This window comes from Bombina bombina, chromosome 5 (assembly GCF_027579735.1).
Source record: "Bombina bombina isolate aBomBom1 chromosome 5, aBomBom1.pri, whole genome shotgun sequence".
Taxonomy (NCBI): Eukaryota; Metazoa; Chordata; class Amphibia; order Anura; family Bombinatoridae; genus Bombina; species Bombina bombina.
In genome coordinates this window covers 478,802,355-478,817,512 of record NC_069503.1, presented here as the reverse complement: position 1 = coordinate 478,817,512, position 15,158 = coordinate 478,802,355, and the positions used below count along the sequence as shown (strand labels likewise).

At 42.0% G+C, this 15,158-nt stretch overlaps 1 protein-coding gene across 1 annotated transcript in view; it reads left to right on the top strand.

Moving 5' to 3' along the window:
• Positions 1-15,158, top strand: part of LOC128660490 (uncharacterized) — a gene marked incomplete in the record, with an annotated part of 570,712 nt that overhangs the window by 489,823 nt on the left and 65,731 nt on the right. The window contains 3 exon segments of the mRNA XM_053714367.1: positions 6,221-6,242; positions 7,998-8,042; positions 13,131-13,238. Of these exon segments, the coding sequence (XP_053570342.1) occupies positions 6,221-6,242; positions 7,998-8,042; positions 13,131-13,238 (175 nt within the window).

Genomic DNA, 15,158 nt, shown 5'->3' with positions numbered 1-15,158 from the left:
CAGGTAAGCATAAATTATGTTTTTTTATCTCTTTTGATGAGGACAATTTAGTGACACATATAGAACAGGCAATAAAAAGGAGTATGCAAACCGAAATGATCGTAGCAACCTGGAAGGGCACTATTTAAAACGACAGGGACATAGAATAATAAAAAAATTTTATTATTATTATTTTATTTTATTTTTCTCTCTTCCCCCTCACCATCCCCCTACCCCTATTCCTCTATTTCCTTCTATCTCTCAAACTTGCTTTTCTGTAACTCTTCTTAAATATGACCGTCTAAACTGTATTGCTGGATGTGAAAGTTAAATGTGACATGGATCCCATTGATTGGGATTTGTAGGCAAGGTACATGATTTGATCTGTAAACCATTGAAACTGTTCAAGAGAAAAAAAGAAAGAAAAAGAAGGAGCTTTGTATAAGTTTGTACATGGATGTGCATCTCTAGGTTTTATATGTAACTCTTCTTTTCCATGTTCATTTGAAGGAATGTATATTCATGCATATGTTGTAAATCTAAATTCATTTCAATAAAGCTCTTTTGAAACGAAAAAAAAAAAAAAAAAACATTCAGTGTTAGTTAAGGAGGGCATTGTTTAAAAGTGTAAAAAAAAAAAAAAAAAAAGGAGTGTGCAAACAAGCTTGTGTGGAATGAAAGAAGTATCACGGATACTTTCTTGGGCGGAATTAGGATTGTTAAATCGGCTATCGGCAGGGTTTGCCACACTTTGCGTTATTGCCTGCTTTATATGTGTCCCTAACTGTCTTATTCATTTTGAACATGGTGGCACTCATTACTTTAAATTGTGAAAAATCAGTATTGACTCATGAATAACTCCACGGCAGTAAGCACAGTGATATCTATATGGCACACATATCTAACATTATCTAACTGTGAAAAACTGGCAAAATGCACTGAGAAAAGAAGTAGCCTTTAACGACTTAGGAATCTGTTTGAGCCTACCTAGGTTTAGCTTTCTACAAAGAATACCAAAAGAACAAAGCAAATTTGATGTTAAAAGTACATTTTAAAAATGCATGCCCTATCTGAAAGTTTCATTTTGGCTTGACTGTCATGTTAAACGTTTTATATTGCAATCTCAATAAGGGAATAAGTCATTAAAAATGTTATATTTGGTTTCAGTGGGTATGTGTTCGCTCTTTCAGTACATTTTCTTCTTAAACTGGAAGAGTCCACAGCTGCATTCATTACTTTTGGGGAATACAGAACCTGGCCACCAGGAGGAGGCAAGGACACCCCAGCCGAAGGCTTAAATACCTCCCCCACTTCCCTCATCGTCTCTTATGGAGGGTAGTACTCTTCGCTATGGGACTGGAGTTTTAAGTAATCCTGTCAGCCTCTCAGTGAGAGAGCATGGATGAAAGTTAGAGTCCAGAGATGCAGGGAGAGTTTTTTCCTGCGAAACCATCCGACTCATATTAACAGCTACTTGGTAATCAGCATTGACGAGTTTCGTGAATACCTTTATTCACTTAGGTCTATGTCAGAAACGAGGCTACTATCTGTCACACTTGAAGGGCCGTGTTCCTGCTCCATGGCGTAGATTCCGGTAAGATCGTTTCATTTTACTTCAATATGTGAATGTAATGTTAACGTAATAAGGTAGGGTCCCAGTGGGACTCCTTTTATCTTAATAAGGAATCATGGGTTAATATCTCCTGAGGGGGGTTATTGAAAAGGCGGGACTTTAATCATGTTTGTTATATGGCTCTATCTGCTAATGTGTAGCAATACCTAGGCTCACAGCTTCACGGAGCATAACAGCCTATTTTATTGACGCAATCTCTCGAGATTGCGCGCCCTTTTTGTGACTGGCACGGTGCACCTCGTGACGGGTGTGGTTACGTTTGTTTCTCACTTCCGTATGCGGGCTGTGTGCGACAGAGAGAGTCTAGCTCGTGGGTTGTCTGGTTCACAGGAGGTGGTGGTGGTGGTGAGTGCCCCAGCATTGGGGGTGTAAACAGGGTGCCAGTTGGTTTTTGTTATTTTTGTAATTCCAAGATTATGGAGGATTCTGATATTTTAGACACAGATGTCTCCGATACGGAGAATGTGTCTTGTGATGAATATGAAATGGCCGGGTAATCAATGCCCATCGGTTATGTTCCGATTGCCGTTCTAGAGTACTCTCTTCTCCCGAATCTGGGAGCTTAGAGTGTGTTGAGCCATCCGCCTCCGAGCTTTCCATGTCCTGTGAGGCGCTTGCAAGCAGGTGTCCCTATGGCCTTTACTCCCTCTTCGGAGGGTGGCTTGTTTCCTCCAGAGGTTACGGCCCGGTCCCGCATGGCCATTTCTATGGCGCTGTCTCATTTATATCTCCCAAGTGAGGTATTTCTAAAATGCTGTCCGTGTTTTGTTAACCAGGAGTTCGGCCTCCTGGGGAAGCATTTTCCTCTTAGGCTTCAGGGGCCCCAACCTTAGGGTCGGGGTCTTTCGTTTTCCGACGAGAGATGATTTAGCCTTTCGTTATAGGCTGGCACATCTACATGTTCTTTTAAGGCATGTTTTGGCGATGTTAGAGGATCCCTGTCCTAGTGGGCCGAGGGATCCGTGGCCTTAGATGCTGGATGGCAAATTGGATGAAGCCAATCTCCTTACCGTCTCCATTTTATTTTTCTTTATGTTTCGGTTCCAGTTCTGAGCTTGGGTGAATGGGGCCTCTGATCGGCTGGTACTGTTGGCGTTCTCATTCACCTTGGGGTGCTGCCTTCCTTTTCTTTTTCATCCGGATGGATGTTTATTTATTTTTTTCTTAAGCTCATGTCTGTTAGATTTCCGTTTTTTAAAACGTTCTTCTCTGGAGCTGATACTTGCGATTTTGTGGTCGCGTGGGCACTTCCACAGATGTTGCGCACTTCTTGAATAATAGAATTATGTTTTCTAGTTCATTTATCGATCCTTCGGGTCGCATTTTCTTGGACCTTGGGCAGTTCTGGAGTGTCCTTATACCAGGCAGGTACCTGGGTTCATGTCGCCCTCGTGCTGCTGATTTAATCCTGTCGAATTCTGATTGTCACTTAGGATTCGAGCCCGGAATCCATATGCTAATTCGAAGAGGCCTAGTGTGTAGTTAGAATGCCGATCTAAGGTTGTTGTTTTTTTTCTGGCTACTCGTCTGGGATACGGATCTGTCTTTCAGACATCATCATGGTTCTTTCAGGTCCCTGGGGACTCAGAACCGTACTTTCCATTCCTTTGGAGTTGGGAGATGTGAGTGACCTATGTGGTCTAGAATTCCGAGTGGTGAGCGATTTGTGTCTTCACTTGAGGTTCTTCTGGATACTGACTCCTTTGCCTTATAAACATTTTCTTGTGGTGGCGGAGTCTCCTTTCCCGCCTTGGGTGGGTCATCTGGTCTGGAGGAGCGGGCATGTCCTTCTTCCTTTGCTCTGAGTTGCTTTACTCTAAGAAGTGGAGTGCAGGGGTTTCCCTGCATTCTGTGGGAAGCTGCGAGGCTTCCAGCTTTTACCCTGTCAAAGGGGTTTTTGGAAGATCGGTCCTGCGGGATCTCTGGCTGTTATCTCTTCCATATAATACCCTTGGTCTGACCATGGTCTTCGACATTCGGGGGTTACCTGTGTCCTCGTTGCTAAGCTAGCCTTGGGGCTTAACAGTAAAAAGCCGAGGTCGGTTTCTGACGGTAGCCCTTCTGGGGTCAGGTAGTTGACCATTTATCCTCGATGCACTGTTACGTGCTTTGTGGAGGATGCTTACGTCTATCTCTCTGGGATGGCAAGCAAGGTCCGGGGTTCACATTCACCTTCGGGTGTTGAATGTTACCTTGCCAGCGTGTGTAACACGTGGTTACGCTTGTCTATTAGATTTTTCATTGCGATCCAGGAGCACTGGGTTCCGAATTCCTAAACTGTTCAGACGTTTGTTTTTCAGACTCTTGGGTTTGAGGCTGTTGCTAGATCTCCAAGTCTACGGACTTTAGATGGTGCACTCCTAATCATAGGAGGAAGCTTAGGGTTCCTCAGGAAGTTAGATCTTTCGATTGATTCCGTTTTTCGAGAACTCTGGCCTAGGACCATGCCGCTCCCTGGATTGGGTGTGGATGGTTCGGTCTCACCTTAGGTGTTTGTTGTCCCACGTGCCTCTCTGTGGGGGGGCGGGGATCTGTTTCTCATGGGAGATGTCTATCTGCCTGTGGCTTAGGTTCTAGGTCTCTCTTGACGGGTCCCTACTGGTCTTCTGGCGCATTTGATGTTCCTTGTAGACTCCAGGTGTCTGTCAACTGGGTTGGCTATATGGCCGAGGAATTTCACCTCTATGGTAGTGTGGTTTCAGTTGATTTAGTCCTTTCTCTCCTAGAGTGGGGATTGGTTCTCCTGGTTCGCAGTTACCTTTGTATCTGTGGCGACTTGTGGGTCCTTGTTTTTCTTGCCTTGTAAGGTTTTTTTTTTCCCTTCTTGTGTTTTCAGAATCCTGGAAAGGGAGATATTGGGTAGTAACCGGTTCCACCGTTCCTGCAGCAGGAAGCTGGGGGTTGAACCCTGATGGGCTCCTGTTATATGTTGGATTCTGATATTTAGATGCTGGGTGTCTGAGAACCCTTTTTACCTTGAGCAGCGTTCCTCTTTAAGGAAGACAGCAGTGTAGGGGGTCTCGTACCCGAGCACAAGTCTGTCCTGACTCACGGTAGCATGTTGTTTTGTAGTGGCGGTCAGATTTCTACTCTGGGGCTTTGGCTCCTCGTAGATCCATTCTTTTCTTTCAGAGGTCTGGGACTATGTCTTTGGTCTTTGACTAGCCTTTGGGCTAGGACCAATACAATGAAGGGAAGGTCAGGGATCGGTTATTCTATGCAGTGTTGACTGTTTTCTTCTGGAGTCTGTCCTCCCCATCGGTGGGAGGACTTTTGCTGTCCTCCTCTTTTCTACTGGCGTCTGGTGCTGGGAGGGGACGCTCCTTTGAGCCCGTTATTCGGAGGGCTCTTGTTGAGTTTTTGGAAGGTTTGCAGTTTGAAACCAGCTACAGCTATTTGCACCTTGAATGTGTGCTAGCAGGCTTTAAAACGCCTTTCTGTGGTTTGGATTGCACGATGGTGAGTCAGCTTCCTATCTGGAAGCTGGTCACTGAGAGTTCCTGTTCAGACGGTTGGTGTTCTCTGGAGAGCTCTTTACTAACTGCTGGGATAGTTATCCTATTTTCTGCTGTCTATGCTTGTCTAGCCTGCAGGTTTCGATCTGATACGAGGCAATAGGGAACTCATGTGTTGTCGAGTCCTCTTGGGATGTGTTTCCCTGAGTATGGTTTGTTGAGCCGTATGGAATGATTTCTTCTTGTAATCTGTTCTCCCTTTTGGGGGCAGGTTGCGGTCCTTGTCTTTCGACCAGGTACTCTTCATGGGAGTTGAAAGCTGCGGGGCTGACTCCTTGGAGGCTGTTTGTGCTCAACGGACTCTGGGACTGAGTGGTCTCTAGCTCAGCTTTGCTGGTGGTGTAACTAATGTGCAGTTACCTGGGCTTCGGGTTTTTACCCGTGTCGTTTATATTTTTATAGGGTGTCAGGTAATTTCAGGCTGTGGTGCCTTTCGAAGGGGCCGCCTTTTTGTACCCACCCGTTGTTTGCATTCAGTGTCCTCTAGCTTGGGTATTGTTTTCCCAAAAGTAATGAATGCAGCTGTGGACTCTTACCGTTTAAGAAGAAAACATAAATTATGCTTACCTGATGATTATTTTCTTTTCTTCTGATGGGAAAAGTCCACAGCTCCCGCCCGTGTTTTGTCTGAGGCGGCAGTAATTTTTTTGTTCTTCTGGCACCTTTTTTCACCCTGATATTTCTCCTACTGTTCCTTGTTCCCTTGGCAGGAGGACTGGGGGATGAGGGAAGTGGGGGTGGTATTTAAGCCTTTGGCTGTGGTGTCTTTGCCTCCTCCTGGTGGCCAGGTTCTGTATTCCCAATAGTAATGAATGCAGCTGTGGACTCTTCCCGTCATTCCTGAAAATTATCAGGTAAGAATAATTTGTTTTCATCTTAAAATTACATTAATCATTAAATCTGCTAGATATAAAGATGCATTCAACGCAAAAAATGCAATTATTAGAATATTAATAGAGAATAGTATGTGCAATTTAAAAACAATTATATTTGTTTTCTATAAATATTGAAAAATATAATTAAAATAGAAATCTGGTAGCCAGTGTATGAAAACAATATTTTACTAAACTGTACTAATTTTTTTGTTTTACAGGAGTGACGAAAAAAGGAAAAAAGTAAGTTTTATTCTTGTTTTACAAATCGTAACAATATATATTTTCTTGATAAGATGGCATGTCCTTTTTCACCATGACAACCAGTTGTGATTATGTGAACATTTGTATCATCCAGTATGAAATGGAGATAAACAGATTAAGTTCATGAGCTATCAAGTAGTGAGTATGTGCCCCAACATCACACGTTAATGGCAGGGACATAAGGACTGAAAAACAATTCTCTGTCCTAACAGAGAAATTTATGTCGGACTATTACTGTCCACAAACAATCTACATAGGTAAAAACTTCAAATAGTGTTTAAGGTTGCAAGATAAAGTATAGAATCCTAATGCAGCATTATCCAAACTCCAGTGGCTTATATAATCATTGGTAAACATCTGTAGCCTTCCATTTTCACAGTGTAGCATTTGTTAGCAAAAGTTGACCTGCTTATGCTAGAAAGAGGTATTTGAGAGATTCTATGATTACTTTATCTAAATATATCAGTTGTACAGAAATAAGCTGTTTGTTCCAAGAAAACTGTGAAAAGGGGTTACCAGAACGAGCAATGGAGATGGGTTTTGACTGGAAGACCAGTCAAACTTGTAACTCCACCTAAAAAAAGTCCATGGTTAGGATTACTTATATTAATTTGGCAGGCTTGTTGTTTGTTTTACTGTCAGTTAATTTGGCGTTTTTTTAATTATGGAAACATGGATCAAAGAGGACGTGTATGGATTAAACTTAATGGACTTTTGTTTTTTTAACCTTGTCTTCAAAGTTACTATATTTATTTGCATGTCCAAATTGCAGCAGTTTGATTAATGCTTCTGGTTTTAGGTTTGCAATGTGTGACAGATATTTGTTTATTTTTTGGCTTTGTAAAGTGAGCCCAAGTCTTCTTTTGCACTCCAATAACTCACCTCACATCCTAAAAGACAGTCATTCTGTACTCCAGTAACTGACCTAAGAGGAAATTGGGTGCATAGATGACACCCTATAGGTAGATGTAGTTAAATGAAAGAGTTAATGGCTTAAAAAATTCCCACAGTAATATAAGCAAATTTGATTATATGAGACTAGCTGAGATGTATTGCTCATAATATTTAAATGGCTGCAGATATTTGATTTTGATGACTTATATTTTAGCCAACACCAGGAAATAGGTTATTTGGGGGAACTGCACTATTATTCTTAATAAGGACTTCTATTTAATTAGGATTTCAAAGGAAGAGAGTGTGAAGATTAGTGGGTAGAAAAAGTGTGCTTTAATAGAGGTAGTAGAGACTTTACTTTGTTAGAGTACAAATAGTGTTATTTAGCAGTAGCCAATAAACATCCATAGCCCAAAATATAAGCTTAAAAACACTTACTTTAGTCTGTTCTTAACAGTGTAAAAAAAAAAAAGACCCTAGTGTAATGAGGCTGCATCAACCCCTCTGCCAAACATATGACCAGTTTGAAGCTGTTACTCTTTGTCAAAGAGCAAAGCTCCATGGTTTGAAGGGAAGCACAGAGTAAGGAAATCTCACTACACTGATTACGTGAATGTGGGCTTTGCTGCTTGTTAGACAATAATCTCACATACTATATATTTTGAAAAAATGTCACTGCATCAACAGAAAAAATATCTAAAGTCTCTTTCAAATATACATCACACAACAATATAAAGCATTTAGTTCTAGTCTGTTGTTTTCATGTTTATGAATTAAATAACATTTTAATTATTATTAAATAACACTCTGAATACATTTTGTTTTCTTACTTTCTACCAGGTAAATGATCCTTCAGATCAAAGGCCACTAGCTTTAACATATTCGGTATGTATATATCCTTGTTACAACTTGTGAAGTCATTTGCTGTGTTGTAGCATATTTAACACAATGCATATTAATTACGGTACTGTGCAAAGGTTTTTAGACAGGTGTGGAAAAATTCTGTAATGTAAGAATGCTTTCAAAAATAGAAATGCTAATAGTTTATTTTTATCATCTAACAAAATGCAAAGCAAGTCAACAGAAGAAAAAACTAAATTAGTATTTTATGTGACTACCCTTTGCTTTTAAAACAGCATCAATTCTTCTAGGTACACTTGCACATACTTTGATGTTGAGATCAGTACTCTGTGTAGTCTTAACATCAATTCTAGGACTCCTTGTTCTTTTTTTTATGCTGAAGATAGTTATTAATGACTTTCTCTTTATGTTTGGAGTTGTCATGGTGCAGAATAAATTTGGGGCCTCAAGGTACTGCATGATGGATTAGTATCTGCCTGTACTTCTCAGCAGACAGCCATTAATTCTGACCAAATCCCCTACGCCATTTGCATAAATGCAACCCCAAACTGGCAAGGAACCTCCACAATGCTTAACTGACGCTTCTTATACAGTTTTCCAGCCCATTCAGCCTTATCGCACTTCTTTTGCAATTCTGTCAAAAGAAGTGAGATAAGGGGGAAGTCTGCAGAGGTTTAGATACAAGGTAATCACAGAGGTGAAAAGTATATTAATATAACAGTGTTAGTTGTGCAAAACTGGGGAATGTGTGATAAAGGGACTATCTATCTTTTTCCATCTTAATCGGAGGAAAGTCCACTGCTTCATTCATTACTTGTGGGAATTACGAACCTGGCCACCAGGAGGAGGCAAAGACACCCCAGCCAAAGGCTTAAATACCTCCCTCACTCCCCTCATCCCCAGTCATTCTTTGCCTTTCATCACAGGAGGTTGGCAGAGAAGTGTCGGAAGATTCAGAGTAGTATCTTATGGAGGGTAGTACTCTTCGAAATGGCACTGGAGTTTTAAGTAGTCCTTTCAGCCTATCAGTGAGAGCATGGATGAATGTTAGAGTCCGGAGATGGAAGGAGAGTCTTTCTGCGAAACCATCCCGACTCAGATTAACAGCTCCATAAGCAATTAGCGTTGACGAGTTTCGCTTCCTGCTTTTTTGCTCTAAAGTCCATGTCAGGAGCGACGCTACTACCCTGTCACACTTGAAAGGTCCTGTTCCACAGCATAGATTCTGTTAAGATCGTTTTTCAACCTGCAGCGGCGGTGGCTGGTGCGGCTACCTATTGGTGTGACGCTCTGTCAGCTATGGTCGAGGTGGAGACTCCCCTCCAGGAGATTCAGGAACGCCTTAAGGGTAGCTCATTTGTTCATCTGTGATGCAAATATGCAGAATATTCGCCTGAATACCAAGACATCAGGTTTTTCTGTTTTAGCCCATAGGGCTCTGTGGTTAAAGTTGTGGTCTGCTGAAATGACTTCCAAGTCTAGATTACTTTCCCTCCCGTTTAAAGGGAAGGTTCTTTTTGGTCCAGGCCTGGACTCTATTATATACACGGTCACTGGTGGCTGGCAAGGGTGCTTTCCTGCTGCAGGATAAGAAGAATAAACCTAAGGTCTACTTTTCAGCCCTTTTGTTGGGACAAGTCTCATTGCCAGCAGCCTGTTGCAAAGTCAGAGCAGTCCAAGGGATCTTGGAAGACCGCTAACTCTTGGAACAAAACCAAGCAGAGTAAGAAGCCCGCCGAGACCAAATCGGCATGAAAGGGCGGCCCCCGATCCATCTCTGGACCGCGTAGGGGGCAGACTATCTCTTTTTGCAGAGGCCTGGATAAGAGACGTTCAGGACCCTTGGGTTCTGGAGGTCGGTGCCCAGGGTTACAGGATAGGGTTCAAGACTCATCCGCCCAGAGGCAGATTCCTCCTGTCAAACCTATCATCAAGTCCAGAGAAGAGAGACGCCTTCCTAGGATGCGTGAGGGATCTCTCCTCTGTCGGAGTAATCGTCCCAGTCCCTCTAGCAGAAAGAGGTCTTGGGTATTATTCAAACCATTTCGTGGTCCCAAAGAAGGAGGGCACGTTTCGCCCAATTCTGGACCTAAAGTGTCTAAACAAGTTTCTGTCCCATCATTCAAAATGGAGATGATCAGGTCGATTCTGCCCCTAGTTCAAGAGGGACAGTTCATGTCAACAATAGATTTGAAGGATACTTACCTTCACGTGCTGATCAAAAAGGATAACTTCAGGTTCCTAAGATTCACATTTCTGGACCAACTTTCCAGTTTGTAGCCCTACCGTTCGGTCTGGCGACTGCCCCAAGAGTCTTTACAATGATTCTGGGAGCGCTGCTCGCGGTATCTAGAACCAGAGGTATTACAGTGGCTCCTTATCTGGACGACATCCTGGTCCAGGCTCCGTCCTGCAGTCTCGCAGAGGAACAATCGAGGGCTCTTCTCCTTCAATCTCACGGATGGAAGATAAACGAAGGAAAGAGTTCCCTAGTCCCAAACAACAGGGTGGAATTCCTGGGTACGATAATAGATTCCTTATCCATGAAGGTATTCTTGATCAGATCAGAGATGTTGCAAGATTGCGTTTCAGGATTGCCCTTCAGACCTCCTCAAGGACATCTGTGGCCAGGTGTATGGAGATGATTGGGCTCATGGTATCCAGCATAGATGTCATTCCATACGCCAGGTTCCATCTCAGACCTCTTCAGTTGTGCATGTTGAGACAATGGAACGAGGGAATGCCTCTCTTGGTGGATCTGTCCGGGACAGCTGTACCAGGGGACATAATTTTTGAGACCATCCTGGGAGATTGTGACCACGGACGCTAGTCTATCAGGATGGGGAGCTGTTTGGGGTGCCAGAAAGGCACAGGGATGATGGACTCGAGAGGAATCGAGTCTACCGATGAAATTTTCTGGAACTTCGATCGATATTCAACGATTTGAGGGCTTTGCCCCCCTGGGGTCATCCCAATTCATCAGATTACAGTTGGATAACATTACTTCGGTGGCCTACATAAACCATCAGGGAGGAAAGAGAAGCTCCCTAGCCATGAGGGAAGTATCTCGGATTCTGGAATGGGCAGAGACCCACAATTGTTCACTCTCAGCGATCCACATTCCGGATGTGGACAACTGGAAAGCTGATTTTCTAAGCAGACAATCATTTCATCCAGGGGAATGGTCGCTCCACCCCAAGATGTTCGTGGAGATCTGCAACAGATGGGGGACGCCTGAGATAGATCTCATGGCATCAAGACTCAACTTCAAGCTACCCAGATACGGGTCGAGGTCCAGGGATCCCTAGGCAGAGCTGATAGACACCTTAGCAGTGCCCTGGGAGTTCAACCTACTTTACATATTTCCGTTGCCTCTTCTACTTCGAGTAGTGACCCGCATCAAGCATGAGCAAGCTTCGGCTATACTGATTGCTCTGTTGTGGCCGCAGAAGACGTTGCTTGCGGATCTGGTGGGGATGTCATCGTCTCCTCCATGGAGGTTACCCTGTTGCAGAGATTTGCTGGTTCAGTGTCCCTTCCTCATCAAAATCTCGATTCTCTGAGGCTTACTGCGTGGAGATTGAACTTCTAGTCTTAGCCAGGAGAGGTTTTTCGGAGTGATTGATACTCTCAATCAGGCCAGAAAGCCTTTCACTCGGCGCATCTATCATAAGGTGTGGAGGACCTACTTGTCCTAGTGTGAGGAACGGGGATACCCCTGGCACAAGGTTAGGGTATCCAGAATTTTGGCCTTTCTTCAGGACGGTCTGAATAAGGGTCTTGCCGCAAGTTCCTGAAAGGGACAGATTTCTGCTTTATCTGTAGTTACACAAGAAGCTAGTGGAGCTTCCTGACATTTAGTCCTTCGTTCAGGCTCTGTCTAGGATCAGACCTGTCTTTAGAAATTCTGCTCCTTTCTGGAGCTTAAACTTGGTTCTTAAGGTTTTGCAGAGGGCTCCATTTGAGCCTTTGCATGTGCTTGACATTAAAATTCTTTCCTAGAAAGTCCTATTCCTACTGGCGATTGCATCGGCACGCAGAGTCTCTGAGTTAGCGGCCTTGCAATGTGAGCCTCCTTACCTGGTTTTTCACGCTGATAAGGCTGTTCTTCGCACTGGATTGGGGTTTCTTCCCAAGGTTATGTCGAATCGTAACATCAATCAGGAAATAGTAGTTCCTTCTTTGTGTCCTAACCCTTCTTCATCAAAGGAAAGGTTGCTTCATAATTTGGATGTGGTTCGGGCCTTGAAGTTTTATCTTCAGGCCACAAAGGAGTTCTGACAGACTTTGTCTTTATTTGTGGTGTTTTCTGGGGAGCGCAGGGGGCAGAGGGCCTCTGCCACTTCACTGTCTTTTAGTTGAGGAGCATGATCCATCTGGCCTATGAAACAGCGGGAAATAAGCCTCCTTAGAGGATTACGGCTCACTCAACTAGGGCTGTGGCCTCTTCTTGGGCCTTTAAGAACGAGGCCTCTATGGAGCAGGTTTGGAGCAGGCGGCCACTTGGTGGTCTTTACATACTTTTGCAAAATTTTTATGTTTTTGCTTCTACGGAAGCAGCTTTTGGGAGAGAGGTTCTGCAGGCTGTGGTGCCCTCCGTTTAGGGTCCGCCTCCTTTTGCCCTCCCATTTTTTTCATTCAGTGTCCTCTAGAGCTTGGGTATTTGTTCCCGCAAGTAATGAATGAAGCACTGATCTCTCCTCCCATTAAGATGGAAAACATAAATTATACTTACCTGATATTTTAATTTCCATCTGTGGGAGGAGAGTCCACTGCTCCCGCCCGTTTCTCCGGTGGGCGGACCTAAATTTATTTGTATTCTTCTGGCACCATTTATATTCTGATATTTCTCCTACTGTTCCTTGTTCCATTGGCAGAATGACTGGGGGATGAGGGGAGTGGGGGAGGTTTTAAGCCTTTGGCTGGGGTGTCTTTGCCTCCTCCTAGTGGCCAGGTTCTTGATTCCCACAAGTAATGAATGGAAATGAAATTATCAGGTAAGCATAATTTATGTTTTCAAATTGCAGTATATTAAAATGATATAACTCTTAATACACTATCTTTAGCATCCATTAAACCAGAGTTAACTTTTTACTTTTTGACCATTTGTAGGAGAATTTTAAGATAACGTCACGGGCAGAGGCGTCTGAAGTGCTGAACTTGACAGATCAATTAAGCAATCTATTAAATGCCTTCCATGTGAAAACCAAGGGGGTTGACGTAAGTCTTTCTTAACTTTAACATTTACCTTATTCTAAATTTAGTTCTTTTGAATTGCTTTTTTTTTTTTTTTTTTTTTTTTTAAATTTAGGTTGTCTAAACTCGTCCACAGTGTTCACTGACCCTTAAATGAAAGGAAGCAGAGTTCTCTGATTTCTTTAGAGCACCTATGCTTTTATTTCTATGTACCTCATTTAATTAAGACATGCTATTTGTATTTCTTTTCAGTTTCTTAATGTTAAATAAGATGTTATTTATTGCAAGAACTGTGGTCTAAAACAAAGTTAACAAGCTCAAATATTTTTATTCATTGATCAAAAGACAATACTGTAACTCTAAAGCATTTGCATTTTTTTCTGGGTAAGTAGTTCTTTGCGTCTTTGAGAAATATTTTTTTCTTTGAAGTCAAGTGTTCATTTTCTTCCTTTTACTCTATCAAACACATATGGAGCTTGCCCTCCTGACTTGCTCCTGCTCTTCAAGTCTCATCTGAGATTTTATTACACACACTTGTATGCAGAGTTGTAATGTGGACCTTTATAACTCTCTAAGGGCTAGATTTCAGGTGGAGCCCTATCGTTTGCGTGCAAGTTAAATTCCTCTAGTATGAATGTAAATGTGAGCGCAATTGTGATTTACGCTAGAATGATTACCGTTGAGCGAATCTAGATTGAAGGTAAGAAGGCGCCAGACATAGGGTAATATTGTTACAAACTGCAAACACGCTCAGGTAACATATAGATGGAATACTTACAAACGCAGTAGATGATCTGATTGTCGTCTGGAAAGGCGACAAATCATCAGCAGAAAATTTCGTTAAGCATCTAAATAATAACAATAGAGGCTTAAAATTCACTAGTACAATAGATGATAGTGGTGTGGTTTTCTTGGACCTATCAATACGTTTCGATAACAACAGAATTATTACCAGTACACACTTTAAACAAGTTGACTGTAATAGTTACCTAGATTATAGGAGCAATCACCATCGCCCATGGAAGATAAATGTACCCTACGGGCAGTTCAAACGTGTCCGTAGAAATTGTAGTAACATAACAGATTATGAGTCTCAGAGCCAAATTCTCATAAAAAGATTTAGAGAAAAAAGGTATCCAGAATATATCATCAATAGTGGATATGAAAGAGCTAAAAATGATGACAGAAATTTATACTTCTCAAAGATCTCAAGAGAGCCGACAAAATCAAGTCATGTTCATTACAGAATACAATTGCAATCATGATATGATAAAAAGGAGTATAGATAAACATTGGAAAATCCTTAAGAAGGATCCTATATTGGGTCAGTTACTCGACACAAAACCAACAGTAGTCTTTAAAAAGGCACCAAACCTAAAAAGGATTTTGGCACCCAGCAAAATTGTTAAAAACAAGATTAAAATTATGCAAAATAAAAATAATGGAGAAAGATTGAATCAATTTGGAAATAAAAATACCATCAGTGAACGATTAAGAAAAGGTAGTTTTAAATGCAACAATAAGAAATGTAAGATGTGTGATCATATTACTAATAATGTAAACACATTTCAATCAAATGTCACTTCCAAAACATATAGAATGAATAGTCGAATGACATGTGCATCTAACTATATAATATACATGTTAACTTGTATTTGCGGACATCAATATATAGGTCGCACCTGCAGACGCCTAAGTGTAAGATGGTCCGAACACTTTCGTAATGTTAAAAAGAATTATAAATTACATAGTGTATCCAGACACTGTAATGCAAAACATGATGGAAATCCATGCTGTTTAAAAATAACTCCAATAGAACATATCCCCAAATCTGATTTTTATAACCGTTTTTTCAGATTAAGACAAAGAGAGACCTTTTGGATATATAGGTTACAAACCTTACATCCACTAGGTCCCAACATGAATATTGACCTTGCAGCCTTT